Here is a 23,354-nt window from a genome sequence, read left to right as displayed (position 1 = left end):
GTTACTTTTTACCTTTCTGCTAAGATCCTTATCATCTGTTGCTAACAGATGGATTGCCATCTACATTGAAAGTGATTCAAGTCATGACGACCTAGATCCTTGTCTTCCTATCATTAACATTATTTGAAATAACATTTGATTAGGCTTACAAGTTGGTTGTGGTATTGAGTCACCAGTTGCTCTCTCTCTCTATCTGTGAGCTCAATTTTAAAGCTTAAGATTTGGAATTCAAACAATATTTATGCAAGTTTTATTGTCAGGATGTATCAAGTTTTCATGATACCTCTATTTCTATCCATCCATACTTTATGTGTAAAATAGAATTGCTGATTTACTCTAAGATGTAAGGTTATTTATATTTATATGTGTACTTAAAATATTGATTGGATTTCTGTTCTTTTTAGACAGTGAATAAAACAAAACACAACTTGAATGCATTTGAAAAGTTCACTTTTAAAAAGTGCTTGGGTTGTATGGTTTTTATTCATATCTGTCTAGACTTATTGAACCTATATGTTTTTCTGACATCATGAATAATTTTATAAATATTTACCAATATGTGTAAGTTTAATAAAGCATTTTCTTGCTTTATATGATAATGTGAAATTCATTAGAAATTCCTCTTTTTCTGGAGAGTAAAAATGTACTTTGGATGGTGTTTTTTTTTGTTTTCTCTTCAGAATGAAAATGATGAACCAAGCAAGTATAGTAGGAATGGTATGATTAGGTGATGATAAATAAGCTCCTATTATATCTACACTATGTTTTCTTCTGTACATTACCTGTTTGCTAACACATTTATTTTACCCAAACCAAAAAAAACCTTAGTAAAATTAAAATTGTGAACTATATGTTTGTAACTTCAAAAAGGTAACAAAAGGTAAAAATGGTTCTCTGAAGTTTATTTATTAAAGATATCAAAATAAAGTGCAAGTATATATATTTCTGCTGTTTTGGATTTAGTATCATCTAACAGTTAATGTGCTTGGAGGCTCAAAGCATCTGTACATGTATCATAAGAGTGATAGTCAATCTCACTCTTCACTAAACACCCAGACAGATATCTAACGTGGTCACTGTTGCTGCCTTCCATTTGGTGAGTGGTACAAAATTAAGAATTCCCGGTTCTGAACTCCTGTGGTTTTCTGATCCTGGCTACTTGTATTTTGTTGTTGTTTTAAATGTCATTGCTGATACTATTGGTGTATATACAATCTTTACCTTGACTGTAGAAATACAAGGTTAGAGCAAAACTGACTACCAGAGGGTTGCTGGCAGGAAATGGATGAATTGTAAGCTACCCAGAGACGAACATTAAAATTCATAGAAGTTGCACACATTGCTTTTCTATATATATATACATATAACATTAGGCATGTCAAAAAACAAAGTAGAATCTCAAGCATTTCATTAAATAACTTACATTTGCTTTATTTAGTTCATATTTATATAAACACTATAACATTTATTTTTATTATGGGCTGTTTTCAGTGTGTTAAGAAAAAGAGTGGTTGAGAGTTTTAGGTTTGTATGAACTGTTGATACGTGGGTAGCATGAGAATGTCTTACAATATCTATATATCCTGATAGATGTAATATGGAAATGTTTAAGATGTGTATGTTTTCATTATATTTGATTTTTCAGTTGTTGTCATCATAAGCAGTATTTGGCATTGTCAACTAAAATTATGGTATAAGGAATAACCCAATTCTCCTAAGTTGGTTGAACCTTGGGATTATGCTCTAAAACATCACTAACAGCTGGGACAACTGATTGATGGAGCAGTATGTTCTAATCATAACTAGCTCTGAAAGAACAGTGCATTATGTTTCCTGTATTCATTAGTAGTTTTTATCTCTAATCTGTATACATAACCAGGAGTAAGAAATTCCATCAGATGAAATTTTAACAGTCCAACTCTTTAGAGATGTGTAATTTTATAACATTAATAAACACTTCTTGTGTTACCACTCCTTGTAGTTTATCTGAAACATTTATTGCACTGAAGAATGTATAGATGCTTAAAATCAACATTTATTAACATTATTAAAAGCATGATAAATTCTCAGAAGTATTGTGAAAAGAGGAGACATTTAACTTTGGATAAGCAGTATGTTTAACTCTGAGAATTCCAAATGTTGAGAAACATAGTCTTAAAGCCTGAGGCTCTGGTTCACATCAGTGTCTAAGCTTCATCATCTGAACCAATAAGATTCAAATTCCAACCAAGATGCTTCTGGTTCTTTCAATTACAGCATCCATCAACTCACTTCAGGTTCTTCTCAGAGTCATAAATACCACAGCTGATAATGCATAACCAACTCCCAACAATACCATCTGCAGAGCGAAACACCATCACAGATGGTCTTAATGACCATCACTTTGATTCCTGATGGCTCTTAATGGTGGAATGAGCACTGGGTAGATAATAGTATAGTGAGAAGGTCTAAAAAAACTTTCTTGATCAGGACCTAAACCCATAATTCTCCATCTACACGAGTGCTTCAAGGCAGATATTCCACTGGCTGGGTTACCAGAATATTTCCCCATTCTTAATGTTACATACTATCACATGTTGTAGTAAACTTACTAAAACATGTGACAATTTTAGCTAGAAGAAAGTTTACAACTGCAAACAATTTTTGTAATATTTATGTGCAATCATCAAGCTGATTAAACTATTTCAACTTTTTGCTTTGGTTACACCTTTGTATCTTCGGTTTTCAAGCAGCTATGTGCCCATCGAGACCACTACATGCTAATATGTATCTTACTATCCTTGTATTTACAGCAGGGTTGTTGGCAAGATCTGTATTTGATCATTGTTTGTCTAACAAAAAACATACCCTGAAATACTTAATATCACTTTTATGGAGTTTTGACTCTGTACCTGTTATCACTTCTGTTATTAACAGTGTTAGTTTTACACACATGTACTAATTCCTGGAGTCTATTTCATAGTGTATCATTAAACAATGAAATAGTTTGACTTCCACAAGCTTGTAGCATGGTATATCAGTCCTGAGAGCCAGTTATTGTATTACTACCGGATGTAGTAATACTCTTTGTTTACAGCCTTTGTATAGGTGTGGTACATTCTGATTGGTGTAATGGTAACCAATCACACTGTAAGCAGTCAATTGATACAGTACATTTTCAAATAATAAAGGGGCAAAATTCCAATAGTATTTACCTTTTATTTTATAAATAGGATAAAAGCTCATCAAAACTGATGAGAAATGAAAGCCTGCCAGATCCAAATTCTCCAATATGTATTTACAACTTTGCCACCCATAAATAGACATAATAAAAATAAAGTACCTTCTAGCTTCAGGAAACCAAAGCATATTGTAAGCAATATCTCCTTTACCTAAAAGAGTGTCTCTTACCAGTATTGACCCTTGACCCAGCTTTCATTAATCACAGTTATTTTCTAATCACATCAATTTTCATCATTGCAGAAGTTCCCTTAAAACCACATTTCTTGTAAATATTCAGTTGCTATTCAAAAAAATTCTCTTTGTAGCAAACAAGAAATTTCGTTTGGTACTAAATAATATCTTTTGTATAAACACTCCCTTTTTGACAGGCTTTTATATATCAAAAAAGTGTGGAAGTTAGGAGCTATTTATGCCTATATTGGTGATTAAATTCAACTTGAATGGCAAGGTAGGAATGAAAAGAGGAAGTTATTGTAGGAGATAAAATGAAATTGGGCTTATAAATTTAAAAAAACCTGAGAAATCGAGCAATGATGAACCGACACTTGGCTTTTATGATTATAATAACTTTTTCACCATTTCTATGAGTGTTTCCAGTATTGCTTATTGGAACTGTACAGCAGGTAAAAATGCACACCCTGTTGAAAAATTTTGAACATCTTTAATTCACTCAGCTTTTAACTAAATGTGTAATAATTTGAAATTGTTCAATCTAAAATATATTTTTAATTTTTTCAGGAAGCATTCATATGCATTTTATTTCTTTTAAGAAGATATTTCTGTTGTTTTTAATTAGATTTTATGGGCTTTTAAAGCAGTGATGGAATAAATAACTTGTTTATAAATTCAGTGGTTGATAAATATATTTTTTCATCAATAATGTCTCTAGGAGCAAACCTGTGATAGTAATAAGGGATATGTTTGTGAAATGTACAGTTTTCATTGTTTTCCTTAATTTTGTAACTAAAGAGCTTCACTAAATACTAAAGATTTCAAATGTTATTTTTTCTTTTAAGTATCTAAAGACCAAGCATGGCCTAGTGATTATGGTACTCAACTCATAATCTGACGGTTGCAGGTTCTAATCCCCATCACCACACCAAACATGCTCGCTTTTCAGCCATGAGGGCATTATAATAGGATGGTTAATCCCACTATTCATTATTAAAAGAGTAGCCCAGTAGTTGGCAGTGGGTGGTGATGACCAGCTGCCTTCCCTCTGGTCTTGCACTGTTAAATTACAAACGACTAATGCAGATAGCCCTCGTGTAGCTTTGGACGAAATTAGAAAATTTGTCCATAAACAGATGTATTCATCTCCTCCACAAACACACACAGTACAATTAGATTTTTAAATTTACAATGGATGATAAATTCACTGATAGAAAATAACAAGTTTTATATAATATATGTCAGCAGAAATACCTGAATCTTGTTATTTATGATTTACTTCTCTTTTGCTCTAAGACCTTTCTAATATTTAAAAAGAGCAAAGTTGCACAGAAGTATTGGTAAACTAGTTGAAGCTCAGTTTTTAGCAAATATTATAAATAGATTCTAACATTTTTGTAAGGCACTTTTGTTCCTAACATTGTTCATACACTTCATAAGTTTCTAAAATTTACACTTACATAAGCTTTAAACAAACCTTTAATTAAATGACAGTGTTTACTTTGTTTGTGTTAAAAGCCTGTTTGTAAATAACTATTATAAATGGAAGTCTTCAGAGAGGACTGTACTTACATTGGTTGTTACATGAAAAATTCTCTTGAAATTTAAATCTTTTAAAAGTTGTACATGTACTTTCTTTACTTATAATCCTTCTAAAACTGATGATAGCAAGAAACACTGTCATGTTTCCTGCTTAAAGTAAACTGTGCAGTTCGTAAAACATCTGAATAAAAAAACCTTTGTTGTTTGTTACTTGCTCGAGTCTGATGTTAGTACTGCTAACATTTTAACACAACCCAGTAACAGACACAATATTGCCAAGTAGAGAAAAGAGGTCTAAGCCCTATATGAAACCTTACGACGATATTTTTAACTGTTTTTGAAAAGCAATTACGATGAGGGAAAGGTCAATAGAATACTTAAATTTGCTGGTGATATTAAGGTGTAATGTTGCCAGTTGAGGTGCTACTGCTTTATAAAAGGGTTTAGATAAGTTAACCTTTGCTGAATAAATGGCAGATGTGTTTAATTATATGTGAATGCAAGAAAACTCACTTGGGTTATCATAATGTGAAATATACGTATTACATAAATTTTAATGGGAATAATCATAGTATTATTGAAGAAAAGGCTCTTAACTTTCTGATTTATCAGTCTTTTGAGCCATCCAAGCTGTTGCTAGTGTCAGGAAAATTAGGATTTTAGGTTGTATCTACAGAAATCTTGAATACCTGTCTAAAAAGATTATAAGCTCATTGTATAGGTCACTGATTAGGACGTGTTTAAAATATTACGTTCAGTCTTGGACTCTCTCTCTCATGGTGTTTGAGTATGATATGTTCGTACCCTGGAGGGTCAGGTTCTCTTTGACCTCTTCCTTCCCCGTACTTATGTGGTCTTGCAGTATTTGATAGTGATAGTTACTGCATTTTTGGGTCAGAGTGAACTGAATATTACTCTGACCCTTTTTAGGGCAATGTCCATGTATTGTGATACATATATGGGAATTGTTTTGCCTTATGTGTATATATATATATATACACACACACACATACATACATATACATTTTTATTATATATTTATTATTATTATTTTTGTTTATTTATTTATTTCTTTGTTTTTAATATATATTGACCAAGAAGAGATGTTTAGGACCAACTTCATCATGTATGAGGTACCTATCTAGTTCCCATAGTAAATCATTTTTCATCCAATTTTTATCAAAGTATGTTATTGTACTATGTAGGAGTCTATCTGGTATGGTTGGTATGTTTGAATATTTGTGTATGAATTGAGATAATGTAGTTCTTGGAACTCTGTGTGCTGTAGTCTTGGACTCCTTACCTCAAGAATGACATTGAAATGTTGGAATAGCTTCATCGGAGCATCATTAAGATGGCACTTGGAATGGAGGGGTTGTCATACAATGAGAGGTTGAAATTTCTTGTTTTCCCTTAAAATAAAATAAAAAGTTATGGGGGATCTACTTGAGGTTGTTAAGATTGTAAAGGGAATTAATGGTATTGATGCATCATTTGTCTCCATACTTAACAATGAGAATAGTAGGACTAGGTGACACAAATGTAAATTTTAGCAGGGAGGAGTTGCCTTCTGTGAAGACATTTGAACTTTTTTTTTTAACAGGGCTGTACTTGTTATTATTTAATAAGTAGTTTAGTTTAGTGAATGGGACAGCCTATATGAACCAACAGGTTCATTGTTTTCTTTATATTTTGTTATTTATCTTTTGTTTTGGAAGCCTAAATCAAAGATTTTTAACCCCTGTCTGCCCATTTGGATGTTTTTTGGCAGATCGCTTAATAAATGTTCATAATAAATCTAAAAGGCATCAAAACTATTCTTCTTGCCTAGTTTTATGGATAATAACATCTACAGTGACTGCCCTATATATATAATACATTTATACTCCGTATTTAATATTCATTATTCCTAAATTTCTTTACATATGGTATGTTGCATTTCATTACAGAATGTTGATGAAAGAAGTAGCTATATTCTTTTCTCCAGGTTATACAGTTTTAAATTTACAATGCTAAAATACAGGATTTGATTTTCTGCAGCAGACACAACAAAAGAGTTCAGCATGGTTTTTCTCTTAAAAAAAAAAAAAAAAACATTCACTCTACTTATATATTGTTCTGGGTCATCAACCTATGGTATCGTACATGCTTATTTATGTAAAATCTTTCTGTAAAGTTGAATATACAAAGTAGACAGTGATCTTTTCTGCTGAATATGCTTCTTCCATTATTTTATGACATTAATGACCAAAAATTATGTAGATTATGTGTATTCTGAAAGGGATGGCATTACAGAATTTTGTATTTAATAATGTGTTTTGCCATATAGCTCTCTTTTAGAGAAGAGAGACACAGTAGTGTCCAAAATTTAAAATTCTCATTGACATTGTTTTTAGAAGCAGGTTCTCATGTTAATGATCCAGTAAAGCATTGTTGTTGTTTTGTTATATAGACAATTATGATAGGGTTTAAACATTAAATAAACACTCTCTTCATTGTGTTTTACTTTGTGTAGAGTCTCTTTCTATGAACTCAGGCAATTTTTAGAGAAATTAGATTCACTCCTATTACACATTTTGTGTCATGCCTCCTGTTATATTATGGATCTTTCCCAATTACTTAAAGAAAAATTAGTAAGTCTGAGAACATGAAATATATAGTGGCATGGGTTCTTGCAGGGGCATAACTAAAAATGTACAAGACATTCATATTTATTGAAAATAAATTTATCATATTAAGACAGAGCAAAAGATAAACCTTGATAAACACAAGAAAAATTATCCCCTTTGGTACGTTTTTAATAAAATATTTATCTCCAGAGTTACACCTTATTTCAGAGTATTAATGGAATATCAAAATTACTTATTCAGTAAATTTATTTTAAGGGAGACATTGTTATTCATTGTTGTGGACATACTCGATAGACCATCGTTTTATTTTTGCTGCATTTAACAAGTAACAATTTAATAACTAGGCGTAGAATTCTTAAAATTGTTTAATCTCAAAGTCTAATTTCAAGTGAGGTCAAGTTTAGTCTACACTTTGGTCAACGTATGTTGTTAGGTTATACTAGTTTAGATGAATTCACTTGCGCGAATGCCCAAAAAATCGGTGCAAAATGTTTCTGTAGGTTTTGTTTTTCTTATCGTTTACTACTAGATGACTTCACGTATTTTACCTTCTACATGTGACTGGAAGTAACCAGTTTTGGTATGTTACTGCGTGTTGTTCAGAATTTTTAACTCGTCACACTGCAGTCACTAGAAGTCAGACAAAAAGTTTTTCTGGCTTACTATCAGTCGTAGAAATTACCACTGATTGACAAAAAAATAAAGAAAACTGAAGATTAAGTCATTCGTAAGTAATTTAGGTAAGTTTGTGTTTCTTAAGTAGTTGGTCCGGTGATTAAGTTGCTTCACTTGTAATCTCAGGGTAGCGAGCTCGAATCCTTGTCCCACCAAACGTGATTAATCTTTGGCTTTGGAGGTGCTATAATGTCATATTCAATCACAGTATTCGTTTGCAAAATAGTAAACCGAGGTTATGCGGTGGATTATGACTGCTTGTAATCTCTCACTGCTAAATAAAAGACTACTAGTGCAAGTAGCTCTGCGCGAAATTCAAACGAACTTACGTAGTTTCATAACGTTTAATTCACTCTAATTTAAAAACCTTGCTATACATCAATGATTAAGATAATGTTACGTTCTTATTTAGTTTAATAACATGTAATTTATTCTACTATTTTGATTTGATGCTAAGTTGAAAATCTTAGAAGCGTAATCTTCAGGCCATTTCACCTGTCTACCAGCTTCTGTGGTTTAATTCAAGATTTTACCACTAGGGGCTAATTATTTGGGTTGTTAGCATAAAACGAATACCATTTTATGTAATTAACTTTAGAAAAATTCGACTTAAGACACACACAGATACTCCATAAAGAAATAGGATGTAATATTGGGCCCTCTATTGGTAGTGAGAGGTATTTTAAAAAGTCGATTTTGTTGTTTTTTTTTTGTGGAACGGAATTGCGATTTTTAGAATCTTAACGACACTGAATTCCGAGTAATGAATTTGTTTTGTTGAATTTCACGCAAGCTACTGAAGGGCCGTCTTCGGTGGCTGTCCATGGATTTCAAGTTATAAGCTAGTCAATAGATAGCTGATAAACGCCACCTATAGCGCTACTCTTTACTGAGGAATGGTGCGATTGATAACCACTTTATAACACTTTCATGTCGACGACGAGTTTCGATATTGCACACTCCTGGTTGTCAGCACCTTAACGATCAGGCTTCGCGAATAATGAAGAAATCAAAACAAGAACGTCTTATTGTGGAGAGAATCAGTTTTCTCTGCTTTATCACTAAGTCTCGTGGAAATTTTAATTAAAAACGTTTATTTTTCAGAACAAAATCGTTCCGTACATGTGATTAATACCTATATGGAGCTATAATCGTGGGGTTCAATTTCTTGTCGTAAGACTCAGTTTTATTTCTGTCCTGAAAGTACGTGTGTACTGTATAATCTCAATGTGCATATATCCGCACTTTATTTCAAGGGATGTAAGTGTAGTTTAGAAGACAAAAACATATTAAAAGCTCTCCTAAGTTTTTAAAAAGGCCTAACGTTAGGGCATAGAATAACATTGTAAATGTATTTGTTGATATATTTAAATACGATAAAATTTAGACCTGACAAAACTAAAGCAAAAAACGGATGCGAGTTACAGTGTTGATTTATCTCTTTATCGCATGTTTTCTTTCATTTTGTATTTATGCACAAAGGGTTATCGGGTATCGAAACACTGTTTCTACCAGTATAAATCCGCAGACATACCGCTGTGCCACTGGTTGGGGTTTCATCGAATAGATTGTTTGTTTGTTTGTTTTTCAATTTCGTACAAAGCTACTCGAGAGCTATCTGTGCTAGCCGTCCCTAATTTTGCAGTGTAAGACCAGAGGGAAGGCAGCTAGTCATCACCACCCACCGCTAACTCTTGGGCTACTCTTTTACCAACGAATAGTGGGTTTGACCGTCACATTTATAACGCCCCCACGGCTGAAAGGGCGAGCATGTTTGGCATCGAATAGAGGTCATGCTTGATAGTAAAGATGTAACTAATGTTAGGACTAAGACAAATAAACCTTTTGATTTCGGTGTCAGCGATTAAAATTCTTTTTGTATTATTCTAGAAATCCTGTTCTGAAAGAAGTATTATTGCAGAACAGTTCTTACTTTGTTGGTACATAATTTATTGCTGATATATTTCTCACCAACTTCGAAATTTATATAATGGACTGGGCTTGAACTAGTGGTAAGCGAGCCTGTTGTCGGAAAAACGCACTCCGCACATAGAAACATTAGGTGCAGTATAAGTTTGGCAATCATATCGCATTATTCAATCAGACGAGAACAGTCACAGAGTTAGCAGTGATCCCAGAGGCGTAACTAGGGTTTTCAGCGCCCGGGAACAAAGTCAGTTTTCGAGCCCCCTCATTACACAATTTTCCTAATTATGCTACATCAATTTGGCGCCCCCAACCCCCGATGCTGCGCCCGGGGACAGATGTCCCCCCTAGCTACGCCACTGAGTGATCCCTTTTGACTATTTGCTTTGCCCGTGTTCTGTCAGTTGAAAACGAGGGACGGGTTTGTTCAGATAAACGTTTGTGTAAGTTTAGGCATAGTTTTCATCCACGTGTAGGAAACTGATTGAAATTTCATTCTGAACCCATTGAAAATCTGCTTTTTATTTCGGGATTGTATAATTTTTACAATAAATACACAGAGAATGACACCAGCAACAGTTTGATACAATTACATATATAGCCATAATTACATCTCGGTATCTTTCCTATTTGTTGCAATAAGAGTGAGAACATTATAATATAAAAAGCACTATTTTAGAAACTAACTTCACGATTCACAAATTTCAGTCTTCACTGATATGTATTTCGTCATAGAATATTACCCAAAACTCACTGCAAAGTGTCAGATAATGGAAAACCCTTTAACCTCTTATTACTCTTGTAAAACAGGTTCACTAATATCGCATTGGCTTGATTATAAAGCGATGATTCTTTTTAATTAATAATTAGGCTGTAAAATGCACAGTTGCCTTATAATCGTAGTTGGCAACAGGCCCCTATTGTGGCCAGTCGTACTCCCGGATGTCCAGATAACATCCGTCTACACATGCGCGCCAGATGTTTGCTCAAGATCATTAGTAATCCTTTTTTCTCCTGGAGAAGAACAGTGAACTATTCAAAAGCGCTCGAGTTTTGGATCTTGCTTGAAAGTCATTATAACTTTTGTATGTGATACTGTGTGCTAACTTCTTAACCAGAATAGCTCATTCTTGCAACTAATCCACCTACAGTCTGTTCACTTAAGAGTATTGATTACGTGGACCTAAGAAACGACGTTATGACAATGCTGTTTCCTATCCCATGCTTTCTGAAAATGAGGGTCGTCTTATACTTCATATCGCCCTATAATCGAGCCAATACGGTATTTTATTTAGTATATCTTACAAATTTTATCTTGGTACACAGTTTGATTCAGGTAAGCTTTGTCAGAAGGGACCCTATTGGTTTATCATAAAACGAAGGGTTAAACAACAGGTAATCATTGCTGTGTGAATAATTTCTCGAGTGAAATATTTGCTTTGGTGGTTTCAACTCTTACTGATATCAAATAATATAAGTTGTTACATTATTACTTCCGATTTATTTACCAACTGTTTTACTGTTATTATTTACATAGTATTTTACGTGGTATTTTCCACCATAGTCTCAAAATTTCAATGCATTAGACTGGCGGCAATCATGCACACTTTCAATAAAAAACACAAATCGTTTCGATTTTTGAAGATGGTGCATGTTCTTGTGCACCGAAACATGTAGATCGTGATTTTTAATAGTGTAAATGACAATGTACAATTACAATAAAGACTTAAAGCGAAACAAGCGGAATTTGACACTCACCCCACATTTCTTGTGGTTATAACGATATACTTGCAGAACATAAGTATTGGAGAGGAGGTACTGTTGCAGAAATACGTCTCGAAGCTTGTTTTAAAGACAAAAATGAATACATTAGCTCACTTCAAAGCTGTTTTCTTCTAAATTCTGCAACCAGCTAAATATCATCATATTACGTTCATAGTTTGTAAGCGGCCTTCCTTTCTCTCTATCTATATCCTTAACTGTAAGGGTGACATTCTTGTTAGGTCCTCTAATGCCAAATGATGGGATATGGACCTCGCTGGGTACACAATGGTCAATGTCTGTGGAAATTTGTACTTGAGGAACTCCGGTAGTTGTATCTTGTTGTTGGGATTTCTTTAAAAGATTGATGTCGCTATGTGTTAACCTCTCCAAAGCTTTGTAGGTGGATAAGACCCTCCTTCGAATATACTTCTGCCTAACCTTCTTATTGACAGAACGGATCATCTCTGCTGGATTAATAATGGGATAAGCATCTCCAACAAATGAAAGCTGAGGTTGTGGTGAAGCCACGTAAGAAGACGAGGCCACGTCACCAACAGCAACCCAAGTGGACAAGGAACGGGAATTGGGATCCAAACGTCTACTGGAAAACACGAATTGCCCCCAGTCACAGAGAGCAACCTCCGACGTACTTGGTCTTAGGGATTCATTTTCTTCTGGTGTAATATGCGTTATATCTGTGGTACTAAAACTCTTCATGAGACCCAAAAGAGACGAAAGTGCCCCACAATTACGGATTGCTTCAGTCTCTTCTTCGAAAAGTACTTCTCCTGATATTGTTCTCTTTGTGACAGGTCTGTGCTTCTCTGAAGGAACTTGAAGTAAACAACCTCTGGCTCCTCGACTACTTCTAACCCCCGAACGACCCCACAACATCTCTGCAGGTTGAGGACTTTGTCTCGGCGATTCATCAGGTCCTTCGCCGTTTCTCGGATTCCTCATTAAACCACTCCTCATTCGACTTACTTCAGAACCAAGACTAGACAAAGACATTAGAGACAAGTCCGTGGCAAAGGAATCACGGCTTGGAGAGCGTGGCACCACGTTTGAGACAGTGGTGGGCTGAGGAAGATGGGACAGATTGCCCGTGTTGGAGTTACTCATTTCTAACAAACAAACATGTATTTTAATGGCACCACTTAACTCAGTCTATTGTCACTTGAAATCTTGAGAATTTATGATGCTAGACTCTACGTAAGGAAAAACAAAGTGATCAAAGATGGTTACAACATGAATAAAACACTACCAGTGAAATTCATGTACATTTATTACACTAAAGTTCACTTGGCTCTAATTTAGAGCCATTTCTTTATTTAAAACACTACCAGTGAAATTCACATACATTTATTACACTAAAGTTCACTTGGCTCTAATTTAGAGCCATTTCTTTATTTAAAACACTACCAGTGAAATTCATATACATTTATTACACTAAAGTTCACTTGGCTCTAATTTAGAGCCATATCTTTATTTAAAACACTACCAGTGAAATTCATATACATTTATTACACTAAAGTTCACTTGGCACTAATCTATTAGATCAGGGCTGTTTAACTATGTGCTGGTTGCGGGGCACATTGAGTGCAGCTAATTAGTAACAAAAACAACGTACTGAGGTTTCTTTGTAATTCTTTGTGTGTTAAGCGATAGTAATGGACGTCGAACATCATACAACTAAGACTAAAAATAGGCTTTACTTCTTGCTTCAATTTCTTTTAGTGATTGATTTTTAAATTTTTGCCAGGTGGTTAGCGACTTGTTCAGTTTGTTTGTCTCTTTAAAGTTAAGCACAAAGCTACTCAGTAAACCACCTGTGCTCTACCCACGAAGGTAACCGGTTTCTAGCGTTGAAAGTCCACAGACGTACAGCTGTGCCACTGGGGCCGAATTAGTCAGAACTGCCTCGAAGTGCATCACTTGGACAGCTTAGACCAGCCTTTATTTGGTTTGTTGAACTTAAATTTTCTAGCATAACGGTCCCATTTTCTTTACAATTCGAGTGTGTTTAATTCGACTTATGAAATTATTTTTCCTAACTGGAAAGGGGGATTAGTCGAGAAAAGGGTAAATTACATTTCATTTTATATATGAGCTCTGACCCCACACTCACCCCAGTGGTTCAATTCCTCCTGTGAGCACAGCGCAGAAGCCAAACAATGCAACCTGAAGAGTTTCTCATCGGGTGGACTAGTCACTACAAAGAAATATGCTGTAATACTGCAGTTACATCATCCCTGGCTAATCAGTGCTCGTGACTATATTCTAAGTTCCCAGTTGGGCCTTAAGAATGTAACAGCTTACAAACAAAAACTTACTTAATATTAAATAATAAAGTCAAACCAGACGTTTCTGTTGCGTGAATACATACACAGTTGAATGAAAAACTAGTGTGCGTGTGTCCCTCAGGTGATTCCAATAGCATGAAACAGTCGCTTAGTATGTTATTTTTCTTCGTTTATAACAAAACAACAGCCCCCCACCCCTCTTCCTTAGTAGCACAGCGATAATTCTGCACATTTCTAACGCTAACAACCCGGTGTCGATACCCGTGGTGGGTACAGCACAAAAAGCTTACTGCATAGCTTTGCAAATAATTGAACAAATAAACTCTCAAAGATAACCACCAAAATTGTACTTAAAACGTTATGCCATAAATGGAGGCGTGGGCCGCCCCATCCATTGTTTAAAGCCGTAGCTCACCAACTGTTGGTCCGATGCAAAGGGTGCACTATTAAAACAGTCACATGGTCAGTCCCTGGGACCGGGACCGTATTGATAAAGTCAGTATCACTTTCATTTGACATGGCTTCACGTCTTTCGCCACCTACATCCTCACTCAGTTAAGCTTTCATTTACGGCAATAAGAAAATAAGATTGAAATGACTTTGAAACTCGAACAGCTCATCCGATTGCTTACACATTATAACCTCAGGAGAGAATTTTTTTTTTTTTACTCGACCAGACTTAATAGAAATTGTTTCATCCAGCTCCTCACAACAACTTGCGACACCAGGCGAATGAACAACTTTGTTTTCTATGTAAATAGACAATTACTTAGAACGCAGTATTATAATACCTACAGTGAATACGTTTCTGTTAGAACTACTTAAGATTGCGTCCGAATTGAATAAAACCGTATTAGTCATGGCTCTAACTGTTTTTTTATTATTATTTTAATTTTTATCCTTACCGTGTTAATATTTAAAATTATCTAACAAAGGTGTTAAAGAAAAACTTTATAAACTCAGGGTTCATATTACTCTTTCTATGCCTCCCCCCCGGTGGCTCAGTAACAAGCCTGAGGGCTTAGAATGTTTAAACTTGGGTTTCGATACCCTCGGTGCAAAGAGCAAAGACATTGAAGAACCATATCGGGTCATAGTTCACAGTCTCCCAAATCACCCTTTAAATTACATCAAATTCATTTGACCAGGTTTCAAGTTTTCCAGTGCAGTTAAACCCGATTTAAATACCTTTGGTGTTCGTAAACTTAGAAGCTCATGTCCATATGCAGTGGAAGGTCTGTAAAAAAAACGTGTAAGATGAGAAATAAGTTTGAGGCTTAACTTCTTTATTCTTATTTGAAACTGACTGCTTTAAAAAAGTTGTATGTTGAGTAACTTCCGGCCACGATACCGAGGAAAGTCATTATAAGAGCAGGTATTGAACCTTGAATGTTTTTCTTAAAAGGTATAATTAATCCCATAATTCCACGGAACGATTCATTGTGATCAAACGTTTTTAGTAATTTCTATACAAAATTTAGTTAACTAGTACCACAATTAGACGAATCGCTGGCGCAAAATTTATCGCATAACAAAACAGAAACGGAAATTAATGCATAAATCTCGAATTTACTTTGCCTGGCGTGGCCTAGTGGTTAGCGTGCTCGGTTCGCAAAGTGAGTCACTGGCTCGAATGTTATCAACAAACATACTCGCATTTTCAGCGGACTGGTGTTGAAACGTGACATTCAATCCCATTTCTCGTTGGTAAAAAGTAGCCCAAGAGTTGACGCTGGGCGTTATTCACGTGCTCCTTCCCTCTAGTTTGTCATTCCCAAATTCAGGTTGGCTCGCGCATGTAGCCCTTTAGTCGCTTTGCGAGAAATTCAAAAAAACCAAATCCGTTTATTTGTTTGGCGATCTATCCAACTATTTGTGATGTTTACTAGCTGCCTTTTACAACAAATAGATATGAATTATTTTGAAATTTGCGCAAAACTACACGAGGTTTATCTGTATGAGTCGTCTGTAGTTTAGTCGTGATAAATAAGAGGAAGGGAAGCTAGACATCATCAGATTACGATTACGTAATTACGCAGATTACGAGTTGAGTGCTTTAACCATCAGGCCAGGTCAAAACAAAATTGTCCCCCTTCCTGCCATTGATTTTCTTTTAGACGGTGCCCTTTAAACAAGGTCTGGCATGGACAGGTGGATAGGGTTCTCGACTTGCAATTAGAAAGTCGCGAGATTGAATCCCTGGCACACCAAACATGCTAGTCCTTTCAGACGTGAGGGCATTATAATTGATGGTAAATTCCACTATTCGTTGGTAAAAGAGTATCCCAAGAGTTGGTGGTGGGTGGTGATAACTAGCTGCCTTATCTCTAATCTTATACTGCTAAATTATGGATGGCTAGCATAGATAGCCTTCGTGTAGCTTTGCGCGAAATTCAAAAACAAACCTTTAAAAGAGGTCGCTGTGTTTAAATAAACAAAAATGGGGCTACTCAAAACTATACATGGACATTGCCCTGAAAAGGGCCTGAGTACTGGGTAATACTCTGGTCCAAAGTTCTACCCAAAAACACACTCTAAGAGTAGACGACACAAAAGTAAGGGATGGAGGAAGAGGTCTCGAGCACCTGACTCTCCTGGGTATTCAAACATTACCCACATACCCACACAGAAGAAGCTCGAAGTGTACGGAAACGTAAACTGGTTCGCACTCAATAACAATTTGTGTATATTCATAAATTTAAAAAAAAAAATTCTGGTTATCTACTAGAGTAATATTACTCTGTGGTTTAGAGCTTTTACCTTCGGAGGGTTCCGAGTTATTTACATACTGCCATCAAAACGTGTTCTGCACTTTTAGGCCTTGTAGGTGAATATAGCCTGCTAAGATGAATCGAACCACTAATTTTAGCGTTGTAAGTTCGTATTTACTACTGATCGTTTAGGGGATGGTTCCTTAGGGAAAAGTTCCATCTAAATTAATAATAGCATACATTTTGAATTACTAATATATATATATATATATATGCAATGTGTACATATTGACCGGTTCAGGCTTAATAAAACGTATGTTTTCACTATCACGAATGTGTGTTGTTGAACACAACCGAGATGTATAACTGATATTATATATGTACCCCTCTACCAAGGCCTGGTTATGCACGTTAGAATCAATATAGTCGCTGCACGCGAAGCCACTACACGCATGCCCTTTGCAATACGACAACACCGCAGCAGTGTTATCGCATTACTGTTGAACCAAGCTACAACGATAAAGATTTGTGTATCTATCTATTTCACATCATAAAAATGTCATTGTTGCTCAAAGCGTTGCAGATTTAAAAGTAGGAACATAACTAAGTTTGCTTAAAGAAATACGGAATTCGTGGCGTTCGCTTACCTGACTGTCGGAGAGACAAGTCCACTATGGCTCGAGCATACCTGGAAAATTTTTCTACAGCGCATGCGCCAAACCCTCTCACGCTACGTACACTGCCTTTCCGAAAAGTGTAAGAACTGTCTGTGTTTACTGTTGAAACCGGCCATAACGTCAGTAGAAGTTGATATTTATGTGGTATTACACAATTTTAATGGAAAAATAAGTAACTAAATAAATCAGAAGGTAATTAATCATGATAAAGAAAGTTATCCAAACCACATACGTACACACGTCGATATACTATTATATAATACATGAAGGTACCATAGTTTTCATATAAGTTATAGTTGCTTCATAGAGTACTGAATTAATTCCATGGGACAAACTTTCATTTCAAGCAATATTTTTCATAAGGTGGTTGAACATATATTTTATACTGAACTAATGCCAGTTCCATACGGTACAGTGTCATTCTCGTTAAGAAAGACTATTCAGAGTGTATCCAGGTGTCACAAACAGTCAGAACTTTTAAAATAAGTATTTTATTTGTTTTTAAAGTGCAAAGCTACAACACAATGTGCGATCTGTGAGTTACCTACCACTGGGGTAGGATTAAGGTTTAGCGGGGCCCTAGGCCTAATTAATATCTCAGAAAAATAATGACTTGCTTTTGTCACTATTCTGATAGTTTTATGAACCATAACTGTTTTACTTGAGTGGTCGGCGGGGGCCCTTATATGGCCTTGACCAAGGTGGCCTGTGCGTTTATCCAGTACTGCTCGTGCATCAAACCTTACGAACCACAAGATTTGCAGCTGAGCCACCAGAACTTATTTTACTACCCAGGTAGTACTACCAAAATATGTTTAATTATTTGAAGTTCTTTATCTGTATTAACGTGGTTTAAATATTATAAAACATATTATAATATAAACAGAAGTTAAAGTTTATATGTATCCATATTGTGGATTTAAATACGTAAATTACAGGCAGTTCTGAAGATTCGAATTTTTGCATTCCGAGTATAGTTTACTAGCTAACGTGCCGGGCTGCTCATCGGAAGGTTTGAAGTTCGAGGTTATTGCATTTTATCTCGGGTAAAGGAGTTATAGGTGTTACAATCAGTCCCATCAAAGAGTTAAGCGTAGCAGGTGCTTTGACTCTTTGTTTTCCTTTTTATTTTCAGCAGTTACAGATGGTTGTGTCTATATTTTAAGAGGTCTCTGACCTGGCCATTTGGCCCATAACTTCGTATAAAGTAGTGATGATTGACAATATCAGAGATTAGTTTCCATGCTGCAGATGTAGTTATTAGAATGGTTGTACTCTAACTGAAAATTACAGTTTCACCTCATATGCGTATGATATTTTGTAGCAATAAATGTCGCACCAGCAAAACCGTGGTAAAAGACTGTTTTGAATCTTGCGCAAAGCTATACGAGGGCTATCTGCGTTAGCAATTTCTAATTTAGCACTTTAAGACTAGAGGGAAGGCAGCTAGTCATCACCACCCACCGCCAACTCTTGGGCAACTTTTTAACCAATGAATAGTGGGATTGCTCGTCACATTATAACGCCCCCACGACTGAAAGGGCGAGTATGTTTGGTGTGACGGGGATTCGAACCCGCGACCCTTAAATTACGAGTCAAGTGCCTTAACCACCTGGCCAGGCTTCAAAGCGCGAAGCGTGTTTTTATGACAACGGAATGCGGTACATAAATCCTCTGATCACACGCCAAGCACATTGTATGTTCCAAAAGTGTACTGAAACAGTTGTGTTGTTATGGTTCGAACGTTTAGTAGAACATTATATTAGACAGTCAAATGAATGACAAGTGGGAAAATAATTTCCAAATTAATGTTTATTACATTTCACACAGTTTCAGCTTATTTTTCACCTTGTAAATCACGGACGATTACGTCATAAGCAAGTAATGTGTGTCTTATGGTATTTTAAACGTTATCTGGATAAATCGTGTGACTCAGACTTTGTCGTCAAATACCACCTATCGGCTATGTTTGAATTCGATTTAATATTTAAAAAATAGGTCCGCCATGGCGAGTTGGTTGGAGAACGCTCGACTCAAAAAATGCTGGTTGTGGGTTCGAATCCCCGTCACACCAAACATGTTCGCCCCTTAAGCCGTGAGGATGTTATAATGTAACGATTGATCACACTATTCGTCAGTAAAAGAGTGACCCAAGAGTCGGCGGAATGTAGTTATGACTAGTTGCCTTCCCTCTCGTCTGCTGAATTAAGGACGGCTTTCGCAGATGGTCCACATCTGGCTTTGCATCGAATTCAAACCAAACCAAAAATTCAAAATTGAGGGTTATTTCTCATGAATGAAACATAGAAACCCTTGGATACTAACCAATATTTACTCGGTCAACTGATTTGGATAACTTGCGTTGATTTTGCGAGAATTAAAAGCCCCCGTGTATATTTGTATAAATATTGCAATTGTTTGTGTATGAGTTATTTAGACAGGATAATTGTTGGTCAGTTGTTTGAGAAAGACCATTTGTGTCCAGCTCCCGATTAAGTAAGATGTTTGTTTGTAATTAAGACCAAAGCTGCACAGGGGGCTATCTGTGAATTCCTCATTACAGATATGGAAACCCTGTTTCCAGCATTGTAAGTCTGCAGAGTGGAAATTCAGTGAGAATAGAGAAACTGAGTTGCTGACATAGTAAATGTACGAAAAGGAAACCAAATCTGAAAGAAGGGTAAACTGTTGTTTTGGTTACATAACACATAACTAATTTTATTGTTAACTGAAACAGGATGTTCTTCAATAGGTATTTTCCCTTTGAAATAGGTAACGGAAGCAGTTGAAATTGACGTACTCTGACTTTCTAAAATAAGTAATCGTTTACTACATTAAAATACTTTGAATGCGTGCAGAGAGGTCACATAGTCGGGCATATAGACCGACATCGTTTTGAAAGAGTTAATTAATTGTTTATACTACATCGAATGAAATGTCTGTTCTTTGTATTTAATGATGATTGAGAGTCTTTTTCCATTACGCTCCAGAGGCTTAGCGATAACCCTGCAGACTTACGACGTTACAAATCTAGTTTCAATACTTGTGGTGGGCAGAGTGCAGATAGCCCAACGAGTAACTTTGTGTTTAATAATAATAAATATATAAACTGATTCTTTTCTCGTCCTCCGTCGGCACAGTCGTAGACTTACGACACTAAAATTTGAGTTCGATTCCTGTGCTGGACACAACACATAGCCTGGTTAATTAGTTTGTTGGAAAAAAACAAACGTTTCTTCTCGTAGTTGTCAAATCAAACCTCTAGTTATAGTTCTATCGAAGTGGATAACAGATTCAAGTGTTATTAAATAAATACTATAAGAGATTAAAGCAATATTAAGTAAATAATATAAGGGATTAAATTATTAATAAGTAAATTTATATAAATGATTTAAGTATTAGTAAGTAGAGAATAAGAGGGGTTAAATATTAGTAAGTATATTATGTAATGGATTTTAGTGTTACTAAGTTCATAAAATTGAAATTAAAGAACTACTTAGTAGATAACACAAGGGATTAAGGTACCAATAAGTAGATAATACAAGGGATAAGTTACTAATAAGCAAATAATATGAGGTATTAAGGTACTAATAAGCAGATAATGGAAGGGATAAGTTACTAATAAGCAAATAATATGAGGTATTAAGGTACTAATAAGCAGATAATGGAAGGGATTAGCGGATTACCTAATTAGTAAGTGATATAAGGGATGAAAGAATTATTCAGTAGATAATACCATAGATTAAAATATTATTTAGTAGATAATATAAGGTATTATAATAATTAATAAGAAACAAGAGCTTTTAATACTTTTTGTGAAAAGCTACTGGCTAAAAAACATATCTATTTACATAAAAGGGGTGGATTAAGTATTATATTACAACAAAACCATATAAACGTTGTCTAAAATTCATGATAAATATGAAACCAAACACCATTATACAAATATACAAGGCTTACATCCGTCCACTAATAGAGTACGGATGCCAAGTAACATACAATATGTCAAACAACACACTCCAAAAAATCCAAGTTCAACAGAACAGAATATTAAAATCTGCATTCAGTCTACCATCATTCACGCCAACAAATTATATACATCAAATTAGCAATTTACCAACAATAAGAGATAGAATAACAGAAATATCACTTAAATATTATCTAAAAGCAGAAAATAGAAACAAACTAACAGCATCACTACACAAATTATCCAGTGCACCAACAAAATACATTTCACCTTACAACATATTTCAAGAATCACAAATTACTGAACAAAGAAATAAATAAACCCATGTCATTAACATGTATTCCTTTTTTTTTTTTTTCAGATACCGGGCACACGACAGGCAAAACTTTCGGCGCCTGTCCTGTGAAAGTGGGTTTTCTCGGGGCACACCCGTTTCCCCCAACAACAAAAACTTAGGCATTGGATTTTTAGATCCCAGCCCAGGCAACTTTATTGCCAGACCCTGAATCGCGCCGTTTGATTTGATTTGATCTGAATTCTATTCATGTTGACATTTGCTTGACTTCTTCCTTTCGGGACAGGTCTCGGCCTTTCTTTCCGATGCTGCCTTTGCCTCCACCCAAGACAACATTTAGAGAGACATCCTCCACCCAAAGAGTTAAAAATAATAATAATAATTAATTAAAAAAACAACAACAAACAACTTATTCCTAATAACAATTCACGAAAGGGGACGAAGAGGAACCACAACGTTCCTGAACACCCCAGTTGGAGAGAGAACTCTTCTGATTTCTCTCTCTCTAAACTAAACCCCTGCCACGTTAGTTTGCGTTTGCATGATAAATATATCACGAATTAACCAGGAAAAACATCAATTTATATCGAGAAAAAAAAAAGGTCTGTTAAGTATATTCCTTCTCCAAAAACTTATATTTTTCCTTCAAAATACAGTGATAGCTTATATTAATTAAAAACTTGTTTTTAAGAAAACTAAACATAAACTTTGTTTTTAAATTTTAAATTATTTGAAAAATTTAAAAATCAACAACTTTGTGAAGGGTTTCGATAATGTATTGTTATCAGATAAAAATCTTTTATTTTTTAAATTTTAATCAAAGATCGTAATAAGTCATACCAAATTTTTCCTCTTATTCTTTATAATCGTTTGAAGATGAAGACAGACGTGTTTCAGTAAATGAAACAGAGTAAAGAGAAATTAAATTAAAAATTAAAATATAGTTAATTTTGTGAACACTTTCAACAACTAATAGTAGAATAAATTAAAGTTCTATTAAACTTTGTTTGATAAGATTAGATATTCCTTGAATATAAAGCTTTAGATTTAATATATTTGATTGTATTAATTGACGTTATTGTTAAAATATTTGTTAAAAAAAACTTCTGTTTATTTTAATTTTTTAAACGCATTTACATATTCTAAAGCATGACCAGGAAGTTTCAAATGATTGTAATTAAAATACCCATCTTTTTAAGTTTGAAAATTTAAAAATTACTGTAGTTATTCTAAACAGCTCTTTCTGTTTATAATTATATAAAGAATGAAGATCTATTTTCCTAGTTTTTCTTGTGTGTTTCTAGTTCTAATGAATATTTACCTGTTTTTCTGGTTAAAATTTATTATGTGTCTAATTTTCTAATGAATGCTAGTTTTTCTTGTTATTTATTATTTATGCTTTTAATTATTTGTTGGATTTTTGTATGGTTTGTGTTACCAGTTCTGTAACGAATATTTGTCCTGGTTAGTT

The 23,354-nt window shown here is 34.8% G+C and overlaps 1 protein-coding gene across 1 annotated transcript; it reads right to left on the bottom strand.

Moving 5' to 3' along the window:
- Positions 1-10,664: 10,664 nt before the first annotated feature.
- Positions 10,665-17,758, bottom strand: LOC143257372 (uncharacterized). Its single transcript, XM_076515947.1, has 2 exons — positions 17,592-17,758; positions 10,665-13,054 (listed from the first exon to the last, which is right to left on the bottom strand). The coding sequence occupies exon 2, from the start codon at positions 13,050-13,052 to the stop codon at positions 12,036-12,038; it is 1,017 nt and encodes a 338-aa protein (XP_076372062.1). The 5' UTR covers positions 13,053-13,054; positions 17,592-17,758; the 3' UTR covers positions 10,665-12,035.
- Between the last annotated feature and the right edge of the window lie 5,596 nt (positions 17,759-23,354).

Source organism: Tachypleus tridentatus, chromosome 7 (assembly GCF_004210375.1).
Source record: "Tachypleus tridentatus isolate NWPU-2018 chromosome 7, ASM421037v1, whole genome shotgun sequence".
Lineage (NCBI taxonomy): Eukaryota > Metazoa > Arthropoda > Merostomata > Xiphosura > Limulidae > Tachypleus > Tachypleus tridentatus.
The sequence above is the reverse complement of the archived record's forward strand: the minus strand, read 5'-3'. Positions and strand labels throughout refer to the sequence as shown.